The 25,985-nt window shown below is 39.5% G+C and overlaps 2 protein-coding genes and 1 long non-coding RNA gene across 3 annotated transcripts; 1 reads left to right on the top strand and 2 right to left on the bottom strand.

The window, feature by feature from the left end:
• Positions 1-1,528: 1,528 nt before the first annotated feature.
• Positions 1,529-11,885, bottom strand: LOC132973424 (myosin heavy chain, fast skeletal muscle-like). Its single transcript, XM_061036890.1, has 40 exons — positions 11,847-11,885; positions 11,345-11,566; positions 11,129-11,272; positions 10,876-11,032; positions 10,751-10,778; positions 10,530-10,626; positions 10,333-10,425; positions 10,178-10,241; positions 10,000-10,098; positions 9,805-9,908; positions 9,545-9,683; positions 9,325-9,443; positions 8,977-9,126; positions 8,705-8,875; positions 8,302-8,602; positions 8,092-8,156; positions 7,909-7,996; positions 7,698-7,815; positions 7,493-7,616; positions 7,210-7,346; positions 6,865-7,120; positions 6,538-6,780; positions 6,279-6,455; positions 6,055-6,200; positions 5,874-5,964; positions 5,399-5,788; positions 5,166-5,292; positions 4,960-5,078; positions 4,680-4,876; positions 4,300-4,483; positions 4,034-4,199; positions 3,793-3,917; positions 3,383-3,691; positions 3,091-3,294; positions 2,874-2,999; positions 2,615-2,785; positions 2,423-2,527; positions 2,232-2,327; positions 1,725-1,856; positions 1,529-1,633 (listed from the first exon to the last, which is right to left on the bottom strand). The coding sequence occupies exons 2-40, from the start codon at positions 11,549-11,551 to the stop codon at positions 1,616-1,618; spliced, it is 5,787 nt and encodes a 1,928-aa protein (XP_060892873.1). The 5' UTR covers positions 11,552-11,566; positions 11,847-11,885; the 3' UTR covers positions 1,529-1,615.
• A 2,340-nt stretch (positions 11,886-14,225) lies between these two features.
• Positions 14,226-15,095, top strand: LOC132973429 (uncharacterized). The gene is made up of 2 exons (XR_009673000.1): positions 14,226-14,433; positions 14,608-15,095. It is a non-coding gene; the product is annotated as an uncharacterized LOC132973429 (long non-coding RNA).
• LOC132973421 (myosin heavy chain, fast skeletal muscle-like) lies at positions 14,973-25,571 on the bottom strand. Its single transcript, XM_061036887.1, has 40 exons — positions 25,551-25,571; positions 24,772-24,993; positions 24,556-24,699; positions 24,303-24,459; positions 24,182-24,209; positions 24,000-24,096; positions 23,803-23,895; positions 23,648-23,711; positions 23,470-23,568; positions 23,275-23,378; positions 23,010-23,148; positions 22,797-22,915; positions 22,432-22,581; positions 22,160-22,330; positions 21,757-22,057; positions 21,548-21,612; positions 21,367-21,454; positions 21,156-21,273; positions 20,952-21,075; positions 20,669-20,805; positions 20,324-20,579; positions 19,997-20,239; positions 19,738-19,914; positions 19,514-19,659; positions 19,333-19,423; positions 18,858-19,247; positions 18,619-18,745; positions 18,413-18,531; positions 18,133-18,329; positions 17,746-17,929; positions 17,480-17,645; positions 17,239-17,363; positions 16,829-17,137; positions 16,537-16,740; positions 16,318-16,443; positions 16,059-16,229; positions 15,867-15,971; positions 15,676-15,771; positions 15,169-15,300; positions 14,973-15,077 (listed from the first exon to the last, which is right to left on the bottom strand). The coding sequence occupies exons 2-40, from the start codon at positions 24,976-24,978 to the stop codon at positions 15,060-15,062; spliced, it is 5,787 nt and encodes a 1,928-aa protein (XP_060892870.1). The 5' UTR covers positions 24,979-24,993; positions 25,551-25,571; the 3' UTR covers positions 14,973-15,059.
• Positions 25,572-25,985: the final 414 nt, after the last annotated feature.

Raw genomic sequence — 25,985 nt, forward strand, 5'->3', positions numbered from 1 at the left:
ACCCGCTGCTGGTAGCGTTAATGATGTTTTCTCACATCCCGGTCCATGTGATAATGCTTCAGTTGCCTGTAATGCCCGTTCCTGAGCCCTGTAGGGCAATAATGGACAGATAACTGAGCAGTGAAGGCAGAGAAGGTTCAGCATGTCTTTGACAACCCTAAACATGATAGAAATGTATACACATTTTTAAAGTGATAATATCATTTTATTTTTCTTTATACTCTCAAGAGCTCTTTTTATAAATTTTATAAAGATGTCAGTATCTGTACTCCAGCTGTAATATTCGTGCCTGGGTTGCATTCCTCAAGTGTTCAGTCTCCATATGTTCTTTGAGAGCAAGTTGTAAATGTATGTAGCTCTACAAGGACATGCTACACTTTAGTGGTGACCAAAAATAAACTATGAATCACTACCTCATCAGGAAAACCTAGACTTCAGTAAGTTTTGAGCAGGACTATGGTAAAGACTTTTTTTATGAAACCTAAACTAAAACTGAAAGTTATCTGGAAATCTTTATCTTAATAGTAGATACCAAATAATCTTTAACAAAAACATTGTCAATGTATTGTAGAGGTTTTTTGATTAGAACTAACAAATGAATTTGTAACACGTTTTTTTCATTTATAACTGTTGTTTTCAATTTGAGCCCAGAACTCTGAACAAAAACAAACTTGATTACAAACATAATACAATATCAATTAGTTATGAAACCCATAAAGTCAGTGAAAAAAAAAAATATAACAAAAAGCATTGGAAGATCAGAGAATATTTTATTATGGTACATTTGACATCATATTATATGATTAGAAACAGCTCATCCACTGGAGTGCTTTACTCAGCCTCTTTTACCTGTCAAAATAAAATAAAAAGCAATAAATACATACAGTATAATCCTGAATTCATTTATATCATACTTGCATGCTTGTGAAGGTTTTTATTATAATTCCTTCTCTGAAGGTTTATTTAATTCTAAACCTGCGTCAGATGTTTGATCTACATAAGGCCATATGCAGTCTAATTCAATGATAGACTGAGGCTCATTAGATAGAGAACATCTACATAAAATGCCTTCAAAGTAAAGGATTAATCTGCAGGACTTTATGTTTGTTAGAGTACCAGACATTGAAGAAATAAATGAGGGACTATACCATCAAACTGGAGATACAGGGTCCCACATTTTAATAAGGTCAGACTGAAAACATTATTTTGTACACCAGTCAATACTAAAATTTAATGTAGAGCTGAATCCCAGATCAAAGCTCATTTAAAGTCTCTGCATATCTGTTTGGTGTTTGAATGTTTTGGCAAATCTTTGTATCTTTGTATTTTGTCTTTAATTTTTTTTGTTGCAAATGGAGCCGCTGTGATTCAAGAAACATTTCAGACCATGTCTGACAATAAAGTATTATCAAATCCAATCCAAGATGATTTTTTCTCATTTGTATTTGATTTCTGGATAGCACATATTACCAGTCTTTACACTTTTCTATCAGGGGAAGCAATAAGAAGAAAAGGATCAGACAGAAAGCAGTTTTCCAGTGCTTGTGTATTTTATTTTCATGTTTCACATCATATTATATGATGAGATGTACAGTAGATGATCAGCCAGGGAACTTTACTCGGCCTCTTTTCCCTGAAGACAAAAACAAAAGTGTTGAGGCATGTTCATTTCATTAAACTTAAGGCAACAGTATCTCCATATTTTCAAAACAAGTTTGATTTACCTTGCCAGAGTCACGGCTCTTAGCTCTCAGCTTGTTAACCTGGGTCTCTGCAATGTCAGCACGCTCCTCAGCCTCCTCCAGCTCATGCTGGACCTTCCTGCACTTGGACAGATGAACATTGGCCTGCTCCTCCTGGAACACCATTTACAAGGTTTAAAGGTATTGAAAATTTTACAATTTTATATTAAAGGTCTTTTCTTATATATATATAATTATTTGGTTAACAAGAGTAAGTTCATCTTTTAGTGACAATTATTTAATAGTTTACTCAGAGGATCACTGATTTTAATATGATAGACTTTTGGTGCATGATAGTGACCTTCTTATGTATATAACTTGTGTGTACAATATTTGTGCCATGATGGCTTAGTGTGATAGATGTTGCATTCATCTACATTTCTTGTACTTATACATAAATAATATAATCTGTACAAAAAGCTAGATTAGTTTGAAAGACTTCTGTCATTTTATCTCTATATTATTTATAAATATGAATAACTCTCTTACCGATTCCTCAGCCTGCCTCTTGTAGGCCTTCACCTTGAGCTGCAACTTGTCAACCAGATCCTGCAGCCTGGTAACATTTTTCTTGTCCTCTTCAGTCTATGAAAAAAGATTGGATATATTTTAATTGTTTTAATGTTTTAAACAATAGATAGGTGATAATGATTTGATGCCAAATGTCTAATTGACTGTACCTGGTAGGTCAGCTCTTTCACTCTCCTCTCATATTTGCGCACACCCTTAACAGCATCAGCTCCACGTCTCTGCTCAGCCTCAACCTCTGACTCCAGCTCACGAACCTTCAGAAAAAAGCAAACATTAAATGTAAATATACATTTTTCAAAGTCTTGACCCTGTTGTAAGAATTATTAACAGGATATTCTCACCCTAGACTCAAGTTTCTGGAGCTGCTTCTTGCCACCCTTCATGGCCAGATTCTCAGCCTCATCCAGGCGGTGCTGCAGATCCTTGACAGCAACCTCAAGGTTCTTCTTCATCCTCTCCAGGTGAGCACTGGTATCCTGCTCCTTCTTCAGCTCCTCAGCCATCATAGCAGCCTATAGGAGACAGCATTTAATGTTGATAAGAATTACTTTATTAAGACACATTAAGCAGGAGTAAAAAAGCATTTCTTTTAAAACCTACATCAGTGATGGCCTTCTTGGCCTTCTCCTCTGCATTCCTTGCTTCCTGAACTGTGTCATCGACTTCACTCTGGACCTGAACCAGATCAGTCTCAAGCTTCTTCTTGGTGTTCATAAGGCTTGTGTTCTGAAAGTATAAAAAAATGATTTAAGTCATTGTTTTCCCTTAATACTGATCAAGATTAGTTAGATAGTGGAGAAAGTTAAAGGAAATTCACCTGAGAGTGCAGAAGTCCAACACGCTCACTTGCGTCCACCAGCTCCTGCTCAGCAACTTTGCGGCTTCTCTCAGTCTGTTCCAGAGCAGCTCTAAGTTCCTCAATTTCAGCAACCATGAGACCGTTCCTGCGATCTACCATAGCAGCCTGTTCCTTGAGGTCTTCCTGAGCTCTGACAGCATCATCAAGGTGCAGTTGTGCATCCTAGTGAAATATGTCAGGAAAATATTCCCTTGAATGCCAAATGAAATTGCACTGACAATCTTTGCACAAAATCTGTGTGCTACAATACCTTCAACTGTGCCTGAACATTCCTCAGCTGCTTCTGGGACTCAGCAGCCTGGCGATTGGCGTGGCTCAGCTGAATCTCCATCTCATTCAGGTCTCCCTCCATCTTCTTCTTGATTCTCAGGGCATCATTCCTGCTCCTGACCTCAGAGTCCAGATTGCTCTGCATGGAGTCAATCACCCTCTGGCTATTCCTCTTGATCTGCTCCATCTCCTCGTCCTTCTCAGCCAGCTTCCTGTCTACCTCACCCTTAATCTGGTTGAGCTCAAGCTGGACACGCAGGATTTTGGACTCTTCATGTTCCAAAGTTCCCTAATGAAAGTAAATAATTCATATATAAATCTTCATTCTTTAAAATACATTTGTCCATGATTTAAATTGTCTTTCAGAGGATTTCCCCTGAACAATTGTACCTCAGCCTCTTCAAGAGCTGTCTGGATCTCAGACTTCTCAGTCTCCACCTGCTTCTTGGACTTCTCCAGCTCATGGATGCTCTTGCCAGTCTCACCAATCTGTTCAGTGAGATCAGAGATCTCCTCTGCAGAGAGATTCATGTGTTTTGTATTGTTAAGCCTTAAATGTTTAGTAAGTATTAAATATGTTAGAAATAAACACTGTAATACAATGCTTCTGTAGCATGTAGTAAGAACTCACGTTGCAGGTTCTTGTTTTCACGCTTCATGGTCTCCAGCTGATCCAGAGCTTCCTCATATGAGTTCTTCATCTTGAACAGCTCAGTGCTGAGAGAACGAGCCTCCTTCTGAGCTCCCTCAAGCTCTGCCTGACCCTCCTCATACTTCTGTTTCCACTCTGCCAACACCTAAAAAGCCATTTATTTGCTCAGTTGTTTATCAGTACAATGGCGAATCAAATGAGTGTGTCTTTGATTACAGAGTATAGTTGACAGAAGGACACATTACCTTGTCAAAGTTTCTCTGCTTCTTGTCCAAGTTGGCAGCCAGGCCATTAGCTCTCTCCACATCAATCATGAGGTCCTCCACCTCACTCTGGAGCCTCTGTTTGGTCTTCTCCAGAGAAGCACACTTGGAATTGACAGCCTCAATCTGCTCCTCAGCCTCCTGGAGGCGCTGGGCAAGCTTTTTCCTGTTTGAAAAGGGTGTGATTGTGAAAACCTTAACAATCCATGTTGGCACTGATTATGTTTTCTCCACATAATATTGCATGTTTAAGAAATCTTCTAACAGTTTGACCTTTTAAACTAGATTCACATATGAAAGGAGTGCGACCCGTTCAGGCGGTACCATTGTCATTTAAGCTGAGCCGTATAAAATGTACGTACTTGGATTCCTCAAGCTCCTCAGTGCGCTGGATGGCATCAGTTTCATACTTGGTTCTCCACTGAGCCACTTCACTATTGGCCTTGGACATTCCACGCTGCAGCTCAGCCTTTGCCTCCTGCTCCTCCTCAAACTGCTCCCTCAGCAGATCACAGTCATGGCGGGCTGATTGCATTCCATGGGCAAGGGCATTCTTGGCCTGATGTAAGAAATTGCCGTCAGTGTGAAAAGGTAATAAATCACACATGCAAAGTTCTCAGTAAGAATTGAAAGTTTTCTTACCTTAACCTCCTCTTCAATCTGTCTCTTCAGCTCTTCAATCTGCTGAGTGAAGGCCTGTTTGCCTCTGGTCAGCTGGGAGACGAGAGCTTCTTTCTCTTCAATTTGACGACTGAACTCACCTTGAGAGAAACATATCATGAAACATTAGTTTGTGTTACAATTTAAAATATTCAACTACGGAGCAATCACCGATTACTTTAACATACCATTTTCTGTCAGGAGACGTGCTTTCTGCGCACTCATGTCATTGTTTTGACGGACATTTTCATCATTCTTGGTCTTCAGTTCACTAAGTTGGTCCTCAAGAGTACGGCACATCTTTTCAAGATTTCCCTGATGATAAGAAACAGAGATCATGTCAGTAATCATTTGTTTTCTAAAATGACCTTGTTTACTGAACTCTCTTGGTTATTAAAGTAGCATGAAATGCATTGTGTACCTTTGCTTTAGCAACAGCCTCCATGTTGCTGGAGAGGTCATCAATCTCCATCTTGTATTCACTCTTTTCCTTCTCAAGCTTCTGCTTGACGCGTTGGAGGTTATCAATCTGCTCTCCCAGCTCAGCAACGCTGTCAGCCTGCTTCTTGCGAAGAGCAGCAGCAGTGGCTTCATGCTGCAGAGTGGACTCCTCAAGATCACGACGGAGCTTCTGGAACTCTGCTTCACGTTTCTTGTTCATCTCAATCTGGGAAGCAGTGGCTCCACCGGCCTCCTCCAGCCTCTCACTGATCTCCTCAAGTTCCCTGGAGAGGTCAGCTCTCTGCTTCTCAACCTTGGCACGAGCTGCACGCTCAGCCTCAATCTCCTCCTCCAGTTCCTCAATACGGGCCTGTAGAATGTAGATATGATGTGTTTCAGTAAACTTTCACTTGACAAACAATATGTATTCTGTTTAATTTAACTCAATATTTCACCTGAAGCTCCTTGATCTTCTTCTGAAGCTGAGCACCCATTGACTGCTCATCCTCAATCTTGCTAAGGAGCTGGCTGACTTCAAAGTCCTTCCTGTGAGAATCATGGATACATTTCTTAGTCAGAGTTCATGCTGTTACAGAAACGTTTGTGTATGCTTTTATTAAAATAAACAAAAGTTACTTTTTAATTTTCTCATCAGACTGCTGCTTGTCATTCTCAAGATCCATTATGGATTCCTGGGCCAGTTTCAGATCACCCTCAAGCTTCCTCTTGGCTCTCTCAAGGTCCATACGCAGCTTCTTCTCTTGCTCCAGAGAACCCTCAAGCTAAACAATAGTATACGGCTTAATGATCAGGTTTCAACACCAATGTTATTTGCCAATTTTAAGGACTTGTGAACTTACATCATCCACTTGCTGCTCAAGCTTGGTCTTGGCCTTGGTCAGAGTGTTGACCTTGTCTTCCTCAGCCTGCAGATCATCAAGAGTCTGTTGGTGAGATTCCTGAAGGGCTTTCTTTTCCTTGGTCAGCTTGGCAATGCTCTCATCCTGAGAGGCCATCTCCTCAGTCAGGTTCTTCACCTAAATATGCAAGAAAGACGTTGTTATTGAGGGTAATGTTTAGATTAAACTTGATGGACTAGATAGATTGTTTAATCCAAACCTTGTTCTCAGTGGCGTGTTTCTCCTTCTCCACTTTGGCCAGGGTAAGCTCCAGATCATCAATATCCTTCTTGAGCTCAGAACATTCATCCTCCAGTTTTCTCTTCTTGGCAGTGAGCTCAGCATTGATTTCCTCTTCATCCTCCAGCCTCTCAGTGGTCTCTTTGAGTTTGGCCTCCATCTGAATTTTGCTCTTGATAAGACCCTCACATCTCTCCTCAGCATCTGACAGATTCTCTGTTTCCTAGTTTGTTGTTTGAAAAAGGATATTAACGAATCTACATAGTACATTATGAAACATCATATCAGTCAGTCAATGTGTACTTACAGATGCGACTTGCAGCTGCAGATCATTCTTCTCCTGCAGAAGGGACACAAACTTCTCCTCCAGCTCCTTTTTCTTGGCCAGGGCAGCAGCCAAATCTGTCTTCATCTTGTCATAGTTCTCCTTCATCTGCTGCAGCTCCTTCTCAGTTTCAGCGCTCTTGAGCAGAGGCTTGATCTTGTAGTACACTTTCATCCATGGCCAGTGTTTGACATTCATGAATGAGCGGATGTTGTACTGGATGGTATAGATGGCTTCCCTGCAGAGAATAAGAAGGTGTAACTGACAAGTTTGTTAGGTATTTTTTTTTAAATTATTCTCATTCAAAACTAGCTTTTTTCAACATGCCTCCTCTCTGTCATCTTCACAAATTCCTTTCTCATGACGTAACCACGGCAGAGAGCCTGAGTCATGGTGACCAGAGATGCCAGCTTTTCATCTCTCATCTCCTCAAGGAGACCCAGGAGACCAGCCTTGAAGAACACCTAAACAATCATACAAAAATGAAAATGAATGTTGTAGAAACTCATATACAGTAAAGACATCTTTAAGTTATGTAACATACCCACACAATGGATGAAACATCATATCCCTTGTAGTAGAACACCTTAGAAAAAAAGTAGTATCTTACCTTGGTGTGTCCAAATTTATACTCGTCATGAGGAACATCAATTGATCCAAGCAGCTTCTCTGAAGCCTTCTTGTTATCAATGAACTGGCCCTCAGGGATGACACTGGCATTCAGCACCTTGTATCTTTTATGAGAGAGTTCATTGTTAGTGTGAGTGTTGCCTTTGAATCATCTTTATCAAAAAATATACAATATGTATAGATACCTCTGCTTGAAGTCAGCATAGAGGATTCTGCTGGGGAAACCTTTCCTGCAGATCCTGATACCCTCCAGGACACCGTTACACCTGAGCTGGTGGATGACCAGGAAGTTCTCCATCAGACCTGTAAAAAGACATTCATTGTAGTTATGAAACATGTAACAACAAAATATAACCATTCCTCAAAGACTCTATTCAATTGATCTTTTTTATGTACCTGGAGTCTTTGACTCATTGGGAATCAGGCAACGCACAAAGTGAGGATGAGTGCTCCTCAAGTTAGTCATCAGCTTGCCCAAGTTCTCCTGTAGATTTAAAGTGATGTCATTAAATATATATATCAGTTTGGAGTATGAGTGAGAGGTGATTTTATAGCAAAGTCTTCCATTTAAAACCTTACCCTAAACTGTGAAGACACAGTCTGCATAGAACCACCCTTCTTCTTGCCTCCCTTCTTGCCGACCTCTGTTGATATTGTTTAAGTTGACATGTTTTGTTTGAATTCAACATACAATTCACGTAAACCAAGGCTACATTTTTTTTAAGAATGTACATTTTGTTGAACATAAAAATACATTTTATACTGTAAATAAATGTTTGGCTTTCTTACCTTCAACAACAGGAGGATACAGAGCAGCCAGCAGTTTAACTGAGGACTTTTGGTACAGCTGAATAACAGAGTCATTCAGTGGATCCTTGTTCTTGTCCAGCCAGCCAGCGATGTTGTAGTCCACTGTACCAGCATAGTGCACCATGGAGAAGTGGGCCTCAGCCTTGCCCTTTGCGGGCTTGGGCTTCTCAAATGCTTTGTTTTTGCCGAGATGCTGGTCATACAGCTTGTTCTTGAAAGATGTGTCTGTTGCCTTGGGGAACATGCACTCCTCTTCAAGGATGGAGAAGATACCCATGGGCTTTAGAAGAGGGAAAGACATATGTTATAATCTTTACATTTTCATACATTTCATACATATGTACATTGAATATAACTAAGAGCAATTTCATGGAATCTTTACCTTCTCAATCAGCTCAATACAGGCAGCCAAGTCCATGCCAAAGTCAATGAACTCCCAGATAATACCCTCCTTCTTGTACTCCTCCTGCTCCAGGACAAACATGTGGTGGTTGAAAAACTGTTGCAGTTTCTCATTGGTGAAGTTGATGCAGAGCTGCTCCAAAGTGTTGAACTGTAAGGAGACATAAAACCAGCATGAGTTTTTGGAGACAAAAAGAGTGTTTCTATCAATAAAAGTCAGTCAGGTACTGAACTGTTGGAAATTAAGCTCACATCAAAGATTTCAAAGCCAGCAATATCCAGCACTCCAATGTAGAACTGCCTTGGCTGTTTGGTGTCCAACATCTGGTTGATACGGACGACCATCCACAAGAACATCCTCTCATAGATAGACTTGGCCAGGGCAGTCACTGAGTTCATTACCTAAATAACATCACAAATACAGTTTGATTAAAGTCAGTGAGGTATGAAGTAAACTTCTTTACATAATATATCCACTTTGAAGATGTTTTTCACGTAGTGCTAAATCCAACTCCTAAAAAGTAGCTTTAAATTAGAGTTAGAGTCATTACTACTTTACTAAAGTGCAATTTTTTACATTTCTTTACGTTTTATGTTTACCTGAGGTACGGTCTGTCCCTTGGTCACATACTCATTTCCGACCTTCACTCTGGGATAGCACATTGCCTTCAGCATGTCAGCAGAGTTCAGACCCAGCAAGTATGCAACCTTGTCAGCATCTGACAAAAGTGCAGTGATTCACAGTTAAATATTCTATGTAATATTTTTGTTGTTCCTGAACTATAATAAATAAATACATTTATAAATATTGAGATCTCACCTTCTGTGCCGTCAGGCTCAGCCTGCTCCTCACGCTGCTTCTGCTTGAACTTCATGCTACCATGGTGGAGCACAGCACCAGTCATCTTGTAGATGCTGACTTTCTCTTCACCAGTGAAGCCCAAGATATCAATAGCGTTCTATGTTTGAAAGAGGTGTCCAAACCAGATTTTGTCAATTTACAAAGTGTAGATAGATTACTTTTAATGTTGCGCTTATTCACAAAACATGTATAAATATGTTATAGTAAAGTTCACTCACATCAGTGGCTTCCAGCTCAACTTTGTCATCAATGCTGGCAACAGTGATCTGACCCATGCTGCACATGGGGAAGTCGTAGGGGTTGCTTGTGATGAGTGTCATTTCTGGAGATCAAAAGGATGAGAAGTTCAATGCATTGTCATGTATAAAATGTATAAAGCAGTTTAACATTGAGGAACAAGTCAATGTGTTTACCAATAATCTCAGGTTTGTGGTTGGTCATCATCTGGTAGAAGATATGGTAGCCTCTCTCATCAGGAAGCTGGAATGTCACTCTAGACTTCTCCAGCAGATCTATGAATAATGTTCATAAGTCACACTGTGCAATTCTTCATTCTAGTTATTTGTCTATTCTAATAGTATTGTTACTTACATGTCTCAATATCAGCACTAGCCAGTTTGCCAGTTGTGCCGAAATGGATTCTGATGAATTTACCCTATTTGGAACAAAGGAAGTTTTTTTAACATCAATGAACATGGACAATGTGTAGCAAGACATCTGATTTACAGAAATCCCTCCATACTTACGAAACGAGATGAGTTGTCATTCCTCACAGTTTTGGCGTTACCATAGGCCTCCAGCAGAGGATTAGCTGCAATAATCTGATCCTCAAGGGAACCCTGTAATGAAGGTTTAGAGTTGATATAAAAATATTTTATTTTCCAATGTGAAAATATTGCATACATGAAGAATGCTCAATAGTTAAAATAGTAATTTATCCCACCTTTGATGCGTCCCTCTTCGGGCCACCAACTGAGATGGTTGCAAAGTACTGGATGACACGCTTTGTGTTCACAGTCTTTCCAGCACCAGATTCTCCACTAGATAGATAGATAGATATACTTTATTGTCTGTCCCAACAGAGACAGAAATTCTCCTTCGACAAGGCTTGAACAACAATTTTTGAAGTATATAAGCAATATGTTAAACACATTTTAAACTTACGTGATCAAGACAGACTGGTTCTCCCTATCTGTTGATATAGACATTCAAAAATAAAACAGTTAACTCTGTTTTCTTGCATCAGAAACATCATATACTGATAAATGATCTGTATCATTATGTCTTACCAGTAGCCATGAACTGAAAAGCGTTGTCAGAGACGGAGAAGATGTGGGGTGGAGCCTCCATACGCTTCTTGCCTCTGTAGGCATTTACAACCTCTTGGTCATACACTGGGAGCCATTTGTAGGGGTTCACAGTGGCACAGAACAACCCAGAGTAGGTCTGAAAGCATAGAGATTCAACAGTGGCCTCAATGTTTCAAACAAGTAAATCCATGTTAAACAACATCTTGTTTCTTATTAGGGCCCATTTTCTTACATAGATCATCCATGCTGCATAACGCTCTTTGAGGTTATAAAGCACAGAGGCTTCATTGAGATGGGTCATCATGGCCATGTCCTCAATTTTGTCGTACTTGGGAGGGTTCATTGGAGTAACGTCATCTTCTTTAACTGTCTTCTCCTGCAACAGGACACTTGTTACAATGAGGACTGTTCACATTAAAGAATTGTACTCTGACTTTATAATACTAACCTCCTGAGTGTCCAGGGTTTTGACGGTGACTTTGCCACCTTCCTTCTTGAGGATTGTTCCCTTCACATACAGCTCCTTCACATCAGCCACATAGCAGGCACTCTTGGCATCAAAAGGTTTGTTTTGAGCCTCGATTCTCTCCTTCTCAGGCTTACGGAGGTAAATGGCAGCCTTGCCGTAAACGGCCATCTCTGCGTCCGTACTCATGGTGCCGGCTTGTATCTAATAGATAAGAAATGAAATGACATCTTAGACTGAGTTTTAAGTTCATGTTAGTAAACAATAATTGAACTTAAAATATTCTTGAGAATTAATCATATCCACATTGAAACCATGTTTCCACATCCTTATATAAAGTTTTTTTGTGTAATTTCAGAATAAGTGGATTCATAGAATACATTCTAGGATACAGTTTAAATTTACAACACAGTCATTGTATAACTAACTGCTTTCATTATATGCGTCACTAATATGTCTCACACATAAATGATAGATTACTTACCTGACTCCCTTCTCTGTCAGTAGGTAGTATTCACCAATCCTGTTCAAAACAGTTTAACATATGTTAGAGGAGATGAAAAATCACAGCATCACAGAATCAATTTCTGAATCATTGCAGAACATAGATGTACCACAAGCAGGAACTCCAAGGTCTTCTGTGAACTACCCGTTCCTAAACGACTACTTTTATTGAATGGGGCAGTGCTGACACCTCCAAAGTTAAATGTGGAATGCATTCCAAATGTGGTATGGCAATGTAGTCAGTGATATGGAGGAGATCATTAAAAGCATGTGTTGAAAGTATACATCTAATGTTTCAGGTTTTATTAGTATGGCCAGCATTGGAATATTATTTGATCATTACTTTAGATTAGCTACAGGCTCTCCAGCCTCTTGCATGCTCTACAGAAGTCAATTCATTTATTTAAAAATAGGCTTATAGGTTAAAAAAGGAAATTGATAAATACATTTGTTCTCTAAAGGAACACAGTCTATAATTTAATCACTATTAATCAGTAATTATTTTGTCATTGTTAAAGTTGTACAGTATTTTGTTATTGAAATTATCTTATTTTAAATTATGTAATTAGGGTTGGGTATCGTTTGGGTTTTTTCCGATACCATTGCTTAATCGATACTTATAAAACGGTACCAGTGCCTAAGTGTCTGAATTTATACTTTTAGGATAAAACAATAACAAAAATCAAGATGATGGTTGACGACATTAAAAAGAACACTTTTTTTATTTAAAGGTCAACTTAGAACTTCAAATTGAGCAACACATGTCCTCTTAAATAAAAAAATAAAAAAAGTAACCCTTCACAATACATCACATTTATTATGTGATTTTAAAAAGTCACATAAATGAATCCTTACCCAACTACAATATGAATGAAACTTTCTAAAAACTACTCTACCCTCTACTTTCAACTAACCAACTTGAACATTTAAATGATTGAATGATTGAAGAGTCAAAGAGAAGAATAAATAAATATTCTTCTCTTTGATGATGTCAATTAGATTAGATTTGTCTTGTATCTTTAAAATATCATAAGGTCATGAGGCACAATTCTATCTAGGTTTTTTATAGGTCACTGTGTTCAGTTTTTGAGACCAGGGAAGATATTTTTACAAGTCAATGTGTGTTCAGTTGTCAGTACATCGTAGCTCCAAACTGAATCTGTGTACTTCGAGAAAGTTGTTTCTCTCCTGTGTTAGTTGTGTTAAGTTGCTACTCCTGAAAACACACAATTGTCTGATATGACATCATCAAAATAAAAGCATTCCATAGACTTAACGTAGCAGGACTTTTATTGTGAAGAAACTTCCGGAAATACAATGCGTTTATCATCGAATTGACTGCGCTTTAGCGGTATTACACTTTGGGGGTGATTTTCAATAACACTGAGGGGAGTTAGAGCACTTTTAGCCGTCACTGTGAACACGAGTCACTGCAACAGCCCGCATATTTTAATCATCTTGGACTTTGGACAAGCGAAACATCATCTTAAACATTTCTGAAGTCAGAGCGTGTCGTGTTTTGGACGGCAGCTACGAGGTCAGCTAACTTTGAGCTAACCCGCTGCTGGTAGCGTTAATGATGTTTTCTCACATCCCGGTCCATGTGATAATGCTTCAGTTGCCTGTAATGCCCGTTCCTGATCCCTGTAGGGCAATAATGGACAGATAACTGAGCAGTGAAGGCAGAGAAGGTTCAGCATGTCTTTGACAACCCTAAACATGATAGAAATGTATACACATTTTTAAAGTGATAATATCATTTTATTTTTCTTTATACTCTCAAGAGCTCTTTTTATAAATTTTATAAAGATGTCAGTATCTGTACTCCAGCTGTAATATTCGTGCCTGGGTTGCATTCCTCAAGTGTTCAGTCTCCATATGTTCTTTGAGAGCAAGTTGTAAATGTATGTAGCTCTACAAGGACATGCTACACTTTAGTGGTGACCAAAAATAAACTATGAATCACTACCTCATCAGGAAAACCTAGACTTCAGTAAGTTTTGAGCAGGACTATGGTAAAGACTTTTTTTATGAAACCTAAACTAAAACTGAAAGTTATCTGGAAATCTTTATCTTAATAGTAGATACCAAATAATCTTTAACAAAAACATTGTCAATGTATTGTAGAGGTTTTTTGATTAGAACTAACAAATGAATTTGTAACACGTTTTTTTCATTTATAACTGTTGTTTTCAATTTGAGCCCAGAACTCTGAACAAAAACAAACTTGATTACAAACATAATACAATATCAATTAGTTATGAAACCCATAAAGTCAGTGAAAAAAAAAAAATCACAAAAAGCATTGGAAGATCAGAGAATATTTTATTATGGTACATTTGACATCATATTATATGATTAGAAACAGCTCATCCACTGGAGTGCTTTACTCAGCCTCTTTTACCTGTCAAAATAAAATAAAAAGCAATAAATGCATACAGTATAATCCTGAATTCATTTATATCATACTTGCATGCTTGTGAAGGTTTTTATTATAATTCCTTCTCTGAAGGTTTATTTAATTCTAAACCTGCGTCAGATGTTTGATCTACATAAGGCCATATGCAGTCTAATTCAATGATAGACTGAGGCTCATTAGATAGAGAACATCTACATAAAATGCCTTCAAAGTAAAGGATTAATCTGCAGGACTTTATGTTTGTTAGAGTACCAGACATTGAAGAAATAAATGAGGGACTATACCATCAAACTGGAGATACAGGGTCCCACATTTTAATAAGGTCAGACTGAAAACATTATTTTGTACACCAGTCAATACTAAAATTTAATGTAGAGCTGAATCCCAGATCAAAGCTCATTTAAAGTCTCTGCATATCTGTTTGGTGTTTGAATGTTGTGTCAAATCTTTGTATCTTTGCATCTTGTCTTTAATTTTTTTGTTGCAAATGGAGCCGCTGTGATTCAAGAAACATTTCAGACCATGTCTGACAATAAAGTATTATCAAATCCAATCACTCTGATTTGTTGATAAGGCTGTCTAGATGACTATTTCTCATTTGTATTTGATTTCTGGATAGCACATATTACCAGTCTTTACACTTTTCTATCAGGGGAAGCAATAAGAAGAAAAGGATCAGACAGAAAGCAGTTTTCCAGTGCTTGTGTATTTTATTTTCATGTTTCACATCATATTATATGATGAGATGTACAGTAGATGATCAGCCAGGGAACTTTACTCGGCCTCTTTTCCCTGAAGACAAAAACAAAAGTGTTGAGGCATGATCATTTCATTAAACTTAAGGCAACAGTATCTCCATATTTTCAAAACAAGTTTGATTTACCTTGCCAGAGTCACGGCTCTTAGCTCTCAGCTTGTTAACCTGGGTCTCTGCAATGTCAGCACGCTCCTCAGCCTCCTCCAGCTCATGCTGGACCTTCCTGAACTTGGACAGATGAACATTGGCCTGCTCCTCCTGGAAAACCATTTGCAAGGTTTAAAGGTATTGAAAATTTTACAATTTTATATTAAAGGTCTTTTCTTATATATATATAATTATTTGGTTTACAAGAGTAAGTTCATCTTTTAGTGACAATTATTTAATAGTTTACTCAGAGGATCACTGATTTTAATATGATAGACTTTTGGTGCATGATAGTGACCTTCTTATGTATATAACTTGTGTGTACAATATTTGTGCCATGATGGCTTAATGTGATAGATGCTGCATTCATCTACATTTCTTGTACTTATACATAAATAATATAATCTGTACAAAAAGCTAGATTAGTTTGAAAGACTTCTGTCATTTTATCTCTATATTATTTATAAATATGAATAACTCTCTTACCGATTCCTCAGCCTGCCTCTTGTAGGCCTTCACCTTGAGCTGCAACTTGTCAACCAGATCCTGCAGCCTGGTAACATTTTTCTTGTCCTCTTCAGTCTATGAAAAAAGATTGGATATATTTTAATTTTTTAAATGTTTTACATAATAGATAGGTGATAATGATTTGATGCCAAATGTCTAATTGACTGTACCTGGTAGGTCAGCTCTTTCACTCTCCTCTCATATTTGCGCACACCCTTAACAGCATCAGCTCCACGTCTCTGCTCAGCCTCAACCTCTGACTCCAGCTCACGAACCTTCAGAAAAAAGCAAACATTAAATGTAAATATACATTTTTCAAAGTCTTGACCCTGTTGTAAGAATTATTAACAGGATATTCTCACCCTAGACTCAAGTTTCTGGAGCTGCTTCTTGCCACCCTTCATGGCCAGATTCTCAGCCTCGTCCAGGCGGTGCTGCAGATCCTTGACAGCAACCTCAAGGTTCTTCTTCATCCTCTCCAGGTGAGCACTGGTATCCTGCTCCTTCTTCAGCTCCTCAGCCATCATAGCAGCCTATAGGAGACAGCATTTAATGTTGATAAGAATTACTTTATTAAGACACATTAAGCAGGAGTAAAAAAGCATTTCTTTTAAAACCTACATCAGTGATGGCCTTCTTGGCCTTCTCCTCTGCATTCCTTGCTTCCTGAACTGTGTCATCGACTTCACTCTGGACCTGAACCAGATCAGTCTCAAGCTTCTTCTTGGTGTTCAGAAGACTTGTGTTCTGAAAGTATAAAAAAAATTGATTTAAGTCATCATTTTCCCTTAATACTGATCAAGATTAGTTAGATAGTGGAGAAAGTCAAAGAAAATTCACCTGAGAGTGCAGGAGACCAACACGCTCACTTGCGTCCACCAGCTCCTGCTCAGCAACTTTGCGGCTTCTCTCAGTCTGTTCCAGAGCAGCTCTAAGTTCCTCAATTTCAGCAACCATGAGACCGTTCCTGCGATCTACCATAGCAGCCTGTTCCTTGAGGTCTTCCTGAGCTCTGACAGCATCATCAAGGTGCAGTTGTGCATCCTAGTGAAATATGTCAGGAAAATATTCCCTTGAATGCCAAATGAAATTGCACTGACAATCTTTGCACAAAATCTGTGTGCTACAATACCTTCAACTGTGCCTGAACATTCCTCAGCTGCTTCTGGGACTCAGCAGCCTGGCGATTGGCGTGGCTCAGCTGAATCTCCATCTCATTCAGGTCTCCCTCCATCTTCTTCTTGATTCTCAGGGCATCATTCCTGCTCCTGACCTCAGAGTCCAGATTGCTCTGCATGGAGTCAATCACCCTCTGGCTATTCCTCTTGATCTGCTCCATCTCCTCGTCCTTCTCAGCCAGCTTCCTGTCTACCTCACCCTTAATCTGGTTGAGCTCAAGCTGGACACGCAGGATTTTGGACTCTTCATGTTCCAAAGTTCCCTAATGAAAGTAAATAATTCATATATAAATCTTCATTCTTTAAAATACATTTGTCCATGATTTAAATTGTCTTTCAGAGGAGTTCCCCTGAACAATTGTACCTCAGCCTCTTCAAGAGCTGTCTGGATCTCAGACTTCTCAGTCTCCACCTGCTTCTTGGCCTTCTCCAGCTCATGGATGCTCTTGCCAGTCTCACCAATCTGTTCAGTGAGATCTGAGATCTCCTCTGCAGAGAGATTCATGTGTTTTGTATTGTTAAGCCTTAAATGTGTAGTATGTATTAAATATGTTAGAAATAAACACTGTAATACAATGCTTCTGTAGCATGTAGTAAGAACTCACGTTGCAGGTTCTTGTTTTCACGCTTCATGGTCTCCAGCTGATCCAGAGCTTCCTCATATGAGTTCTTCATCTTGAACAGCTCAGTGCTGAGAGAACGAGCCTCCTTCTGAGCTCCCTCAAGCTCTGCCTGACCCTCCTCATACTTCTGTTTCCACTCTGCCAACACCTAAAAAGCCATTTATTTGCTCAGTTGTTTATCAGTACAAAGGCGAATCAAATGAGTGTGTCTTTGATTACAGAGTATAGTTGACAGAAGGACACGTTACCTTGTCAAAGTTTCTCTGCTTCTTGTCCAAGTTGGCAGCCAGGCCATTAGCTCTCTCCACATCAATCATGAGGTCCTCCACCTCACTCTGGAGCCTCTGTTTGGTCTTCTCCAGAGAAGCACACTTGGAATTGACAGCCTCAATCTGCTCCTCAGCCTCCTGGAGGCGCTGGGCAAGCTTTTTCCTGTTTGAAAAGGGTGTGATTGGTCTCAGTAAAAACTTTAACAATCCATGTTGGCACTGATTATGTTTTCTCCACATAATATTGCATGTTTAAGAAATCTTCTAACATTTTGACCTTTTAAACTAGATTCACATATGAAAGGAGTGCGACCCGTTCAGGCGGTACCATTGTCATTTAAGCTGAGCCGTATAAAATGTACGTACTTGGATTCCTCAAGCTCCTCAGTGCGCTGGATGGCATCAGTTTCATACTTGGTTCTCCACTGAGCCACTTCACTATTGGCCTTGGACATTCCACGCTGCAGCTCAGCCTTTGCCTCCTGCTCCTCCTCAAACTGCTCCCTCAGCAGATCACAGTCATGGCGGGCTGATTGAAGTCCATGGGCAAGGGCATTCTTGGCCTGATGTAAGAAATTGCCGTCAGTGTGAAAATGTAATAAATCACACATACAAAGTTATAAGTAAGAATTTAAAGTTTTCTTACCTTAACCTCCTCTTCAATCTGTCTCTTCAGCTCTTCAATCTGCTGAGTGAAGGCCTGTTTGCCTCTGGTCAGCTGGGAGACGAGAGCTTCTTTCTCTTCAATTTGACGACTAAACTCACCTTGAGAGAAACATATCATGAAACATTAGTTTGTGTTACATTGTGAAATAATCAACTTCAGACCTTTCATTGATCACTTTAACATACCATTTTCTGTCAGGAGACGTGCTTTCTGCGCACTCATGTCATTGTTTTGACGGACATTTTCATCATTCTTGGTCTTCAGTTCACTAAGTTGGTCCTCAAGAGTACGGCACATCTTTTCAAGATTTCCCTGATGATAAGAAATAGATATCATGTCAGTAATCATTTGTTTTCTAAAATGTAAATGACCTTGTTTACTGAACTCTCTTGGTTATTAAAGTAGCATGAAATGCATTGTGTACCTTGGCTTTAGCAACAGCCTCCATGTTGCTGGAGAGGTCATCAATCTCCATCTTGTATTCACTCTTTTCCTTCTCAAGCTTCTGCTTGACGCGTTGGAGGTTGTCAATCTGCTCTCCCAGCTCAGCAACGCTGTCAGCCTGCTTCTTGCGAAGAGCAGCAGCAGTGGCTTCATGCTGCAGAGTGGACTCCTCAAGATCACGACGGAGCTTCTGGAACTCTGCTTCACGTTTCTTGTTCATCTCAATCTGGGCAGCAGTGGCTCCACCGGCCTCCTCCAGCCTCTCACTGATCTCCTCAAGTTCCCTGGAGAGGTCAGCTCTCTGCTTCTCAACCTTGGCACGAGCTGCACGCTCAGCCTCAATCTCCTCCTCCAGTTCCTCAATACGAGCCTGTAGAATGTAGATATGATGTGTTTCAGTAAACTTTCACTTGACAAACAATATGTATTCTGTTTAATTTAACTCAATATTTCACCTGAAGCTCCTTGATCTTCTTCTGAAGCTGAGCACCCATTGACTGCTCATCCTCAATCTTGCTAAGGAGCTGGCTGACTTCAAAGTCCTTCCTGTGAGAATCATGGATACATTTCTTAGTCAGAGTTCATGCTGTTACAGTAACGTTTGTGTATGCTTTTATTAAAATAAACAAAAGTTACTTTTTAATTTTCTCATCAGACTGCTGCTTGTCATTCTCAAGATCCATTATGGATTCCTGGGCCAGTTTCAGATCACCCTCAAGCTTCCTCTTGGATCTCTCAAGGTCCATACGCAGCTTCTTCTCTTGCTCCAGAGAACCCTCAAGCTAAACAATAGTATACGGCTTAATGATCAGGATTCAACACCAATGTTATTTGCCAATTTTAAGGACTTGTGAACTTACATCATCCACTTGTTGCTCAAGCTTGGTTTTGGCCTTGGTCAGAGTGTTGACCTTGTCTTCCTCAGCCTGCAGATCATCAAGAGTCTGTTGGTGAGCTTCCTGAAGGGCTTTCTTTTCCTTGGTCAGCTTGGCAATGCTCTCGTCCTGAGAGGCCATCTCCTCAGTCAGGTTCTTCACCTAAATTTCCAAGAAAGACGTTGTTATTGAGGGTAATGTTTAGATGAAACTTGATGTACGAGATAGATTGTTAAATCCAAACCTTGTTCTCAGTGGCGTGTTTTTCCTTCTCCACTTTGGCCAATGTAAGCTCCAGATCATCAATATCCTTCTTGAGCTCAGAGCATTCATCCTCCAGTTTTCTCTTCTTGGCAGTGAGCTCAGCATTGATTTCCTCTTCATCCTCCAGCCTCTCAGTGGTCTCTTTGAGTTTGGCCTCCAGCTGAATTTTGCTCTTGATAAGACCCTCACATCTCTCCTCAGCATCTGACAGATTCTCTGTTTCCTAGTTTGTTGTTTGAAAAAGGATGTTAACAAATCTACATAGTATATTATGAAACAGTATATCAGTCAGTCAATGTGTACTTACAGATGCGACTTGCAGCTGCAGATCATTCTTCTCCTGCAGAAGGGACACAAACTTCTCCTCCAGCTCCTTTTTCTTGGCCAGGGCAGCAGCCAAATCTGTCTTCATCTTGTCATAGTTCTCCTTCATCTGCTGCAGCTCCTTCTCAGTTTCAGCGCTCTTGAGCAGAGGCTTGATCTTGTAGTACACTTTCATCCATGGCCAGTGTTTGACATTCATGAATGAGCGGACGTTGTACTGGATGGTATAGATGGCTTCCCTGCAGAGAAGAAGAAGGTGTAACTGACAATTTGGTTGGGTGTTTTTTTTTTTATTATTCTCATTCAAAACTAGCTTTTTTCAACATGCCTCCTCTCTGTCATCTTCACAAACTCCACTCTCGAGAGAAAACCACGGCAGAGAGCCTGAGTCATGCCGACCAGATGTGCCAGCTTTTCATCTCTCATCTCCTCAAGAGTACCCAGAAGACCAGCCTTGAAGAACACCTAAACAATCATACAAAAATGAAAATGAATGTTGTAGAAACTCATATACAGTAAAGACATCTTTAAGTTATGTAACATACTCACACAATGGATGAAACATCATATCCCTTGTAGTAGAACACCTTAGAAAAAAAGTAGTATCTTACCTTGGTGTGTCCAAATTTATACTCGTCATGAGGAACATCAATTGATCCAAGCAGCTTCTCTGAAGCCTTCTTGTTATCAATGAACTGGCCCTCAGGGATGACACTGGCATTCAGCACCTTGTATCTTTTATGAGAGAGTTCATTGTTAGTGTGAGTGTTGCCTTTGAATCATCTTTATCAGAAATATACAATATGTATAGATACCTCTGCTTGAAGTCAGCATAGAGGATTCTGCTGGGGAAACCTTTCCTGCAGATTCTGATACCCTCCAGTACACCGTTACACCTGAGCTGGTGGATGACCAGGAAGTTCTCCATCAGACCTGTAAAAAGACATTCATTGTAGTTATGAAACATGTAACAACAAAATATAACCATTCCTCAAAGACTCTATTCAATTGATCTTTTTTATGTACCTGGAGTCTTTGACTCATTGGGAATCAGGCAACGCACAAAGTGAGGATGAGTGCTCCTCAAGTTAGTCATCAGCTTGCCCAAGTTCTCCTATAGATTTAAAGTGATGTCATTAAATATATATCAGTTTGGAGTATGAGTGAAAGGTGATTTTATAGCAAAGTCTTCCATTTAAAACCTTACCCTAAACTGTGAAGACACAGTCTGCATAGAACCACCCTTCTTCTTGCCTCCCTTCTTGCCAGCCTCTGTTGATATGTTTAAGTAGAGACTTTTTGTTAGAACTCAAAATACAATTCACGTAAACCAATGCTACAGTTTTTTGAATAATGTACATTTTGTTGAACATAAAAATACATTTTATACTGTAAATAAATGTTTGGCTTTCTAACCTTCAACAACAGGAGGATACAGAGAAACCAGCAGTTTAACTGAGGACTTTTGGTACAGCTGAATAACTGAGTCATTCAGTGGATCCTTGTTCTTGTCCAGCCAGCCAGCGATGTTGTAGTCCACTGTACCAGCATAGTGCACCAGGGAGAAGTGGGCCTCAGCCTTGCCCTTTGCGGGCTTGGGCTTCTCAAATGCTTTGTTTTTGCCGAGATGCTGGTCATACAGCTTGTTCTTGAAAGATGTGTCTGTTGCCTTGGGGAACATGCACTCCTCTTCAAGGATGGAGAAGATACCCATGGGCTTTAGAAGAGGGAAAGACATATGTTATAATCTTTACATTTTCATACATTTCATACATATGTACATTGAATATAACTAAGAGCAATTTCATGGAATCTTTACCTTCTCAATCAGCTCAATACAGGCAGCCAAGTCCATGCCAAAGTCAATGAACTCCCAGATAATACCCTCCTTCTTGTACTCCTCCTGCTCTAGGACAAACATGTGGTGGTTGAAAAACTGTTGCAGTTTCTCATTGGTGAAGTTGATGCAGAGCTGCTCCAAAGTGTTGAACTGTAAGGAGACATAAAACCAGCATGAGTTTTTGGAGACAAAAAGAGTGTTTCTATCAAGAAAAGTCAGTCAGGTACTGAACTGTTGGAAATTAAGCTTACATCAAAGATTTCAAAGCCAGCAATATCCAGCACTCCAATGTAGAACTGCCTTGGCTGTTTGGTGTCCAACATCTGGTTGATACGGACGACCATCCACAAGAACATCCTCTCATAGATAGACTTGGCCAGGGCAGTCACTGAGTTCATTACCTAAATAACATCACAAATACAGTTTGATTAAAGTCAGTGAGGTATGAAGTAAACTTCTCATAATATATCCACTTTGAAGATGTTTTTCACATAGTGCTAAATCCAACTCCTAAAAAGTAGCTTTAAATAGAACGCTACCATTCCATTGTCATATTAGAGTCATTACTACTTTACTAAAGTGCAATTTTTTACATTTCTTTGCGTTTTATGTTTACCTGAGGTACGGTCTGTCCCTTGGTCACATACTCATTTCCGACCTTCACTCTGGGATAGCACAGAGCCTTCAGCATGTCAGCAGAGTTCAGACCCAGCAAGTAAGCAACCTTGTCAGCATCTGACAAAAGTACAGTAATTAATTATTCTATGTAATATTTTTGTTGTTCCTGAACTATAATAAATAAATACATTTCTAAATATTGAGATCTCACCTTCTGTGCCGTCAGGCTCAGCCTGCTCCTCACGCTGCTTCTGCTTGAACTTCATGCTACCATGGTGGAGCACAGCACCAGTCATCTTGTAGATGCTGACTTTCTCTTCACCACTGAAGCCCAAGATATCAATAGCGTTCTGTGTTTGAAAGAGGTGTCCAAACCAGATGTTGTCAATTTACAAAGTGTAGATAGATTACTTTTAATGTTGCAATTATTCACAAAACATACAGTATGTAAATATTTTATAGTCAAGCTCACTCACATCAGTGGCTTCCAGCTCAGCTTTGTCATCAATGCTGGCAACAGTGATCTGACCCATGCTGCACATGGGGAAGTCGTAGGGGTTGCTTGTGATGAGTGTCATTTCTGGAGATCAAAAGGGTGTAAAGTTCAATGCATTGTCATGTATAAAATGTATAAAGCAGTTTAACATTGAGGAACAAGTCAATGTGTTTACCAATAATCTCAGGTTTGTGGTTGGTCATCATCTGGTAGAAGATATGGTAGCCTCTCTCAGCAGGAAGCTGGAATGTCACTCTAGACTTCTCCAGCAGATCTATGAATAATGTTCATAAGTCACACTGTCCAATTCTTCATTCTAGTTATTTGTCTATTCTAATAGTATTGTTACTTACATGTCTCAATATCAGCACTAGACAGTTTGCCAGTTGTGCCGAAATGGATTCTGATGAATTTACCCTATTTGGAACAAAGGAAGTTTTTTTAACATCAATGAACATGGACAATGTGTAGCAAGACATCTGATTTGCAGAAATCCCTCCATACTTACGAAACGAGATGAGTTGTCATTCCTCACAGTTTTGGCGTTACCATAGGCCTCCAGCAGAGGATTAGCTGCAATAATCTGATCCTCAAGGGAACCCTGTAATGAAGGTTTAGAGTTGATATAAAAATATTTTATTTTCCAATGTAAAAATATTGCATACATGAAGAATGCTCAATAGTTAAAATAGTAATTTATCCCACCTTTGATGTGTCCCTCTTCGGGCCACCAACTGAGATGGTTGCAAAGTACTGGATGACACGCTTTGTGTTCACAGTCTTTCCAGCACCAGATTCTCCACTAGGTATAAAAAATACTTTTAAGAACTTGTTTGATATATTTTTTGAAGTATATAAGCAATATGTTAAACACATTTTAAACTCACGTGATCAAGACAGACTGGTTCTCCCTATCTGTTGATACATTCAAAAATAAAACAGTTAACTCTGTTTTCTTGCATCAGAAACATCATATACTGATAAATGATCTGTATCATTATGTCTTACCAGTAGCCATGAACTGAAAAGCGTTGTCAGAGACGGAGAAGATGTGGGGTGGAGCCTCCATACGCTTCTTGCCTCTGTAGGCATTTACAACCTCTTGGTCATACACTGGGAGCCATTTGTAGGGGTTCACAGTGGCACAGAACAACCCAGAGTAGGTCTGAAAGCACAGAGATTCAACAGTTACCTCAATGTTTCAAACAAGTAAATCCATGTTAAACAACATCTTGTTTCTTATTAGGGCCCATTTTCTTACATAGATCATCCATGCTGCATAACGCTCTTTGAGGTTATAAAGCACAGAGGCTTCATTGAGATGGGTCATCATGGCCATGTCCTCAATTTTGTCGTACTTGGGAGGGTTCATTGGAGTGACGTCATCTTCTTTAACTGTCTTCTCCTGCAACAGGACACTTGTTACAATGAGGACTGTTCACATTAAAGAATTGTACTCTGACTTTATAATACTAACCTCCTGAGTGTCCAGGGTTTTGACGGTGACTTTGCCACCTTCCCTCTTAAGGATTGTTCCCTTCACATACAGCTCCTTCACATCAGTCACATAGCAGGCACTCTTGGCATCGAAAGGTTTGCTTTGAGCCTCAAGTCTTTCCTTCTCAGGCTTACGGAGGTAAATGGCAGCCTTGCCGTAAGCGGCCATCTCTGCGTCCGTACTCATGGTGGCAGTTTGTATCTAATACAATAAATGAAATGACATCTTAGACTGAGTTTTAAGTTCATGTTAGTAAACAATAATTGAACTTAAAATATTCTTGAGAATTAATCATATCCACATTGAAACCGCATTTCTATATTCAGTTGTTCTGTGTAATTTCAGAATAAGTGGATTTATAGCTGCAGTAGAAGGTTAATTTCACTGCACTGCAGGACCGAGAGGTTCAGGAGATCCTTCGTCCCCACAGCCATGAGGCTTTTTAACACACAGGCCAATGACTAAAGCTGCGGGTGGAACATTACTGTTTGCCTTTTTCTTGTTTGTCTTCCTAACACCCTTGTGATTTGTGCTAAACTAATATTGGTGTTTTGTTTTCCCTGTTTGTTCTATTGTTTTTTTTCTATCTATCTATCTATCTATCTATCTATCTATCTATCTATCTATCTATCTATCTATAGAATACAGGATACACTTCTATGATACAGTTTAAATTTACAACACAGTCATTGTATAACTAACTGCTTTCATTATATGCATCACTAATATGTCTCACACATAAATGATAGATTACTTACCTGACTCCCTTCTCTGTCAGTAGGTAGTATTCACCAATCCTGTTCAAAACAGTTTAACACATGTTAGAGGAGATGAAAAATCACAGCATCAGAGGATCAATTTCTGAATCATTGCAGAACATAGATGTACCACAAGCAGGAACTCCAAGGTCTTCTGTGAACTATCCGTTCCAGAACAACTGCTTATATTGAATGGGGAGGTGTTGACACCTCCAAAGTTAAATGTGGAATGCATTCCAAATATGGTATGGCAATGTTCTCAGTGATGTGGAGGAGATCACTTAAAGCATGTGTTGGAAGAATAGGTCGAATGTTTCAGGTGTCATTAGTATGGCCAGCATTGGATTATTATTTGATCATTACTTTAGATTAGCTACAGGCTCTCCAGCCTCTTGCATGCTCTACAGAAGTCAATTCATTTATTTAGAAATAGGC

This window comes from Labrus mixtus, chromosome 4 (assembly GCF_963584025.1).
Source record: "Labrus mixtus chromosome 4, fLabMix1.1, whole genome shotgun sequence".
NCBI lineage: Eukaryota > Metazoa > Chordata > Actinopteri > Labriformes > Labridae > Labrus > Labrus mixtus.

Excerpts from the sequence above, each read along its gene's own strand:
- LOC132973424 (XM_061036890.1), bottom strand. The coding sequence starts at position 11,551 with ATGAGTACGGACGCAGAGATGGCCGTTTACGGCAAGGCTGCCATTTAC. Across the intron at positions 10,242-10,332 it reads ATGACAACTCATCTCGTTTC|GGTAAATTCATCAGAATCCA; the intron begins GTAAGTATGGAG and ends TGTTCCAAATAG. Across the intron at positions 7,617-7,697 it reads TATGCTGACTTCAAGCAGAG|ATACAAGGTGCTGAATGCCA; the intron begins GTATCTATACAT and ends CTCTCATAAAAG.
- LOC132973421 (XM_061036887.1), bottom strand. The coding sequence starts at position 24,978 with ATGAGTACGGACGCAGAGATGGCCGCTTACGGCAAGGCTGCCATTTAC. Across the intron at positions 20,806-20,951 it reads ATAAATTTGGACACACCAAG|GTGTTCTTCAAGGCTGGTCT; the intron begins GTAAGATACTAC and ends ATGATTGTTTAG. Across the intron at positions 20,580-20,668 it reads GTGAAGATGACAGAGAGGAG|GGAAGCCATCTATACCATCC; the intron begins GCATGTTGAAAA and ends TCTTCTCTGCAG.